General features: G+C 44.6%; 1 protein-coding gene across 1 annotated transcript; it reads right to left on the bottom strand.

Annotated features, from left to right (window-relative positions):
- Positions 1–1,658: 1,658 nt before the first annotated feature.
- Positions 1,659–5,560, bottom strand: LOC144607143 (protein S100-A1-like). Its single transcript, XM_078423768.1, has 3 exons — positions 5,470–5,560; positions 3,169–3,328; positions 1,659–1,890 (listed from the first exon to the last, which is right to left on the bottom strand). Exons 2-3 carry the CDS (start codon positions 3,307–3,309, stop codon positions 1,753–1,755), a joined length of 279 nt encoding a protein of 92 aa, XP_078279894.1. The 5' UTR covers positions 3,310–3,328; positions 5,470–5,560; the 3' UTR covers positions 1,659–1,752.
- Positions 5,561–6,000: the final 440 nt, after the last annotated feature.

Here is a 6,000-nt window from a genome sequence, read left to right on the forward strand (position 1 = left end):
CTAGTCAGGCAGCTCTCTGGAGGATGAGTAGCATTTCAGTCTGAACGAGGATCCCAAACTGAACCATAAACCATCCTTTTTCACCAGAGATGCTGCCTGACTTGCTGAGCCACTCCAACACTTTGTGTCTATCTTTGCTCGATACCAGCAGCTGCAGTTTACGCCACACTGGGGAACGGTGGCAAGGGAAAAGGGTAGGTGTCAGGGATGGTTCAGTGGTCCCAATATTCATTTGGACACCCAGTATTGGGTAATTGGTATGAAAATTCAGAGGCAAGGAAAGGGTCAGATGAGGAAGTGTAGGTAAGATCAGGAATAACGAGCAGTGACTCCAGTGAATAAACACTCTGCCCATCAACTGAGAGGTCACATGATTTGGTGTGTGGTATGTACATACTTCCAGTGAATTCCTGATGAGACAACAAAATAAGCAAACCTGGCTAAACCAGCATTTTGAATGGTTTCAGTTCACGTTATTTAGAACTGAGATGAGGAAAAACTTTTTCAGTCAGAGTTGTGAATCTGTGGAATTCTCTGCCTCAGAAGGCAGTGGAGGCCAATTCGTTGAATGCATTCAAGAGAGAGCTGGATAGAGCTCTTAAGGATAGCGGAGTCAGGGGGTATGGGGAGAAGGCAGGAACGGGGTACTGATTGAGAATGATCAGCCATGATCACATTGAATGTCGGTGCTGGCTCGCAGGGCTGAATGGCCTCCTCCTGCACCTATTGTCTATTGTTATTCAAGGACAAGACAGTGGCACAGGAGTAGTGTTGCTGCCTCACAGCACCGGCTTCGATCCTGACTGCGGGTGCTATCTGTACAGTTTGCGCAGTTTTAGCCTTCAAACTTGAGGAAGGATATTCTTGCTATTGAGGGCGTGCAGCGTAGGTTTACTAGGTTAATTCCCGGAATGGCAGGACTGTCCTATGTTGAAAGATTGGAGCGACTGGGCTTGTATACACTGGAATTTAGGATGAGAGGGGATCTTATTGAAAAATATAAGATTAAGGGATTGGACACGCTAAAGGCAGGAAACATGTTCCCAATGTTGGGGGCTACAATTTAAGAATAAGGGGTAGGCCATTTAGGACAGATGAGGAAAAACTTTTTCACTCAAAGAGTTGTAAATCTGTGGAACTCTCTGCCTCAGAAGGCAGTGGAGGCCAATTCTCTGGATGCTTTCAAGAGAGAGAGAGAGCTAGATAGAGCTCTTAAGGATAGCGGAGTCAGGGGGTATGGGGAGAAGGCAGGAACTGGGTACTGATTGTGGATGATCAGCCATGATCACATTGAATGGCTATGCTGGCTTGAAGGGCTGAATGGCCTACTCCTGCACCTATTGTACATTCTCCCCATGACTGTGTGTGCTTTCTCTGGGTGCTCCGGTTTCCTCCCACACTCCAAAGAGTGTAGGTTAATTGGCTTCAGTAACATTGTAACTTGGCCCCGGTGTAGGATAGTGCCTGCGTGTGTGGGTGATCCCTGGTCGGGGCAGACTCGGTGGGCTCAAGGGCCAGTTTCCGCACTTTATCGCCAAAGTCCAAAAGCAGTGCACCACTGATTTTTTGTTGTTGCATGGACTAGTTGGGCTGAAGGGCCTGCTGCCACACCACATCTGTAAACTAAACTAAGTCAAGGCAAATAAAAAAGACAAGAGCACATTTCACTGGATATTTTATTTAAGTGCAGCAAAGTACAAGTTAAACATTTCCTTGGTAGCAGAGCTGCAGGCTGGCAGATTTTCACCTTTATCACTTTTTAAAATGTTCATGGCAGGCAATGGTGAGACAGGCAAGCATTATCGCAAACTCCTTAAAGCTCACTTGGCCGTCGTTGTCGAAATCCAAATCTTTCATGATTTTTGTAATTTTAGTTTTATCCTTGTCGGCCTATAAGATTGAAGGTATTATTTTAAAATAAAATCACTTCAAAAACGATGTTTGTTGTGAAATGCAACACGAGTGAGAAACCAACTTTTACTCTGGGCAATTTTTGCCTCCCACGTTTGCCAAAGTACCCAGCACCTTTAGTAACAACGAGGGCCAATTAACTGGTACGAGTTTGGTCACCTTAACCTTGTCAGCCTGCTCCAGGGAGCACTAACTGTGCTCCCCCCGTTGCAGGTTTGAGGAAGGCCGAGTCACTGGGACATACAAGACCACCAACGCCACCATGTGATAAAGACAGGACTGCCGGGAAGAAGCGTCTAGACAACCAGCACCTCCACCAAGGCTCAAGACCGAGTAGCCGGGGCAAGCTGTAGGTCAATTGTGCAGGGAGCGGATGAGAACGTGGGGTAATGCGGATCTACTGTGAATGGGCAATCGATGGTAGTCGTGGACTCGGTGGGCCAAATGGCCCATTTCCATGCTGTACCATTCAATCTAAAAGCCAATTCCACTCAAGCCTTTCCTCGGAAGAGGTGGGGCAGGGGGCTTGGCCCTTGTGGAGGAGGCTGGGACATAGCTGACGGGTACAGTGGAATACACTGGAATTTAGAAGGATGAGAGGAGATCTTATCGAAACGTATAAAATTATTAAGGGGTTGGACACGTTAGAGGCAGGAAACACGTTCCCAATGTTGGGGGAGTCCAGAACCAGGGGCCACAGTTTAAGAATAAGGGGTGGGCCATTTAGAACAGAGATGAGGAAAAACTTTTTTAGTCAGAGTTGTGAATCTGTGGAATTCTCTGCCTCAGAGGGCAGTGGAGGCCAATTCTCTGAATACATTCAAGAGAGAGCTGGATAGAGCTCTTAAGGATAGTGGAGTCAGGGGGTATGGGGAGAAGGCAGGAACGGGGTACTGATTGAGAATGATCAGCCACGATCACATTGAATGGTGGTGTTGGCTCGAAGGGCCGAATGGCCTTCTCCTGCACCTATTTTCTATTGTCTACAGGTAGGCAAGATAAGAGTACGCTCAACTGGTTTGTTTCATCTGTACTCACCAACCTGGAAGATTGGTAGCTTAAAACAGAATTAGATGGGCTTGTGTGTTTTTTTTGTTTCTACAAAAGCCTCGACCTGAAACGTCACCTATTCCTTTTCTGCAGAGATGCTGCCTGACCCCGCTGAGTTACTCCAGCTTTGTGTCCATCTTTCGTTAAACAACTCCCACACTGGACATGTTTGACATCTTACTGCAACCCATTGTCGCCAGAACTTACCTTCATGTAACCTGGAAACTCAGCTGCCAGTATCTTTTCCAATTCATTCTGGTTTAGGTGGAATTTATCACCTTCTTTTCCAGCGAACTCATTGAAAACTCCAATCATCGTAGCCATACATGTTTCCAATCGAGAGGCCATGGCGAGATTAATGGTTGATCTGAAACCGAGGCAACGTGGAGGGAGAAGTGGAGTCAGTAACACAGTCGGTGTTGCTCCAGTACAAGGAGCAACATTTCAGTCTTAATACAATCCCAGCTAATGGGTGATAAAACGATCATTCCTCTCCACATTTCTTTGCAAAGTGACCAACACACAGCTGCGTAATTGTGCCATCAGTGACACACCTACAAGATCAAATCAAAGTACCAAGTTGGCCCAGGTCTCCTGTTCCCAACCAAGCACCATAATCCTCTGTCACTCGGTGACCATCAGAAGGGAGTCCTCATCTTGATCAAACTCAATGCCCGAGCAGTTACAGCACTCGGGATAACGATCTAGTATCTGATAGAAATTTTGGTTTTGGAACATTTACCCAAATGGCCTCCAACTCAATTTACTTTGACTCCAAATATCTTCCGAATACAGCAGTGGCAACACACCAGCCTCTCCACTCCAAGAAACAGCATCTCAGCGTAACTCTGAATCCTACAGATCTGATCCAAGATGCACCCGACCCAGGTAGACTCTTGTGTGCAAGTCACAGAAGTGGATCTGCAATCACACATTACAATTGCTCCACCCTTTTAAAATTAACTAAACAAAACAATGAGTTCATACAAACTAGAGCACACAACACCTTTGCTTCTGCCAGGAATCAGTCAAACTTGTGTAGGAAAGAACTGCAGATGCTGGTTTAAATCAAAGGTAGACACAAAATGCTGGAGTAACTCAGCAGGACAGGCAGCATCTCTGGAGAGAAGAAATAGGTGACGTTTCAGGTCGAGACCCTTCTTCAGACTGATGTCTCGACTGAAGTCTGAAGGAGGGTCTCAACCTCAAAACGTCACCCATTCCTTCTCGCCAGAGATGTTGCCTGTCCCACTGAGTTACTCCAGCATTTTGTGTCCACCATCAGTTAAACTATTCTAGTCCAAATTGTAGCCACCTTTCTTTACGAGTCTTTACATGCAGCTCCCTGGGTGCGGTCTCAGTTTTTGGTTCTAAGCCAAATGCTCTATAGCACTCCTATAGGACATTTGATGAGCTACTTTGCAACATCCTTCAAATGTTCACTCTATTCACACTTTAACTGTTTTATTTCAAGACAGAATTATTTTAATATTCTTACTACAAATAACTTCCACACTACTGTCAACTGAACCTAGCCCTATCCCTTTGCAAGGTTCCAACCCAAAACCTCACCTACTCCATTTCTCCAGAGATGCTGCCCGACCCACTGAGATACCACAGTATTTTGCATCTATCTTTGGACATGTGACACTGCAGGTCGAGACCCTTCTTCAGTCAGAAGGTCCCCACCCAAAACATGCAAGGAGGAACAGCAGACACTAGTTTACTCCAAAGATAGTCACAAAATGCTGGAGTAACGGCAACAGTTCAGATAGCATTTCTGGACTGTCTGATGAAGTGTCTCAACCCAAAACATCACCTATTCCTTTTCTCCAGAGGTGTTGCCCAATCCAAAGTTACTCCAGCATTTTATATCCACCCACCCAAAACATCACATATACATGTTCTCCAGAGATGCTGCCCGACACCTGAATTACTTCAGTACTTGTGTCTTTTTTTTGTTGTAAACCAGCATCTGCAATTCCTTGCATTACCTATATCACAGTACACCGCTGATAAGAAACCATTGGTGCTTTTCCACACTAGGATAAATAAATCATTCTATATTATTCCATTAATGCCATTAAGGTCAGATCTTAAACAGCAGCCTACGAGTAAATCCTGTGCATGCTGCCCTGCCCAATTGGCTCCAACACACACTCTATTTTAATTATCTTCCACTGGAAAATGGATGAACTTCAACTCTAGCCATCATTTTCTTTTGGAAAGAGCTCCAGTCACTAACTTTAATTTTTTTTTTAAAGCTTGCATCACAAAGAGATAGTAAAGCAAACAGTTAAAGCATTTTAGTTCATGAAACCACAAAGTTTAACTTCCAGTAAAAAAAGCAAAGATTAATTGAAACTTTAGAAAGCAAACTTGCAAAGAAGTTGTACATTGAATAAATACATTTTCAAGTTAATTGTAAACAATACAAGCAAAACTATTTTTGCTTCAACTTTTTGCTTTTGTTCAAAGCCTGCATCAGCTTATAAACCCCCACCTTACCAAGTCTGCAGAATCAGGAAGACTGTAATCAGACCAACGCCCCATCAACTCTTTATACAGCATTCCTATCAATTACCACTCCCCTCCACCCCATCCACGACTGCTCACTGGTTTAAGTCTTCCCAATCAGAATACACACATTCAACATCCTGAAAATCACATTGGTTGCTTGTTGGGAGAACCTACCCTCTGTTCCACTCCCATGTTTGCCCAACCCATTTGGGTCAAATGTTTGGTGGATGAATCACCAACTGCAGCAGCCAAAAACGAGACAAAAAAGTTTGTTCATTGACACGCCATCCCACACACCGCTCTGTCATTAGCTGGTTGTCAAAGCTGCAGAGGAAAATAAAAGTTGACGGTTGTTGTGAAAACAGTTTTCAGCTTGCAAAACCTACAAGGTTCTAAAAAGGGCACAGTGGAAAGTTGTCCCGAGGTGGAAGACAAAATGTCATCTGTCCACGCTCTCCAGAAATGCTGAGTTACTCCAGCACTTTGTGTCCTTTCATGTAAACCAGCATCTGTATTTCA

Source organism: Rhinoraja longicauda, chromosome 28 (assembly GCF_053455715.1).
Source record: "Rhinoraja longicauda isolate Sanriku21f chromosome 28, sRhiLon1.1, whole genome shotgun sequence".
NCBI classification, from domain to species: Eukaryota; Metazoa; Chordata; class Chondrichthyes; order Rajiformes; family Arhynchobatidae; genus Rhinoraja; species Rhinoraja longicauda.

What these genes read in the sequence shown, in the direction of transcription:
- LOC144607143 (XM_078423768.1), bottom strand. Translation starts at nt 3,309, where the DNA reads ATGGCCTCTCGATTGGAAACATGTATGGCTACGATGATTGGAGTTTTC. An exon ending in AGTTTCCAGGTTACATGAAG is followed by an intron (nt 1,891 to 3,168) that starts GTAAGTTCTGGC and finishes TCAATCTTATAG; the next exon opens with GCCGACAAGGATAAAACTAA.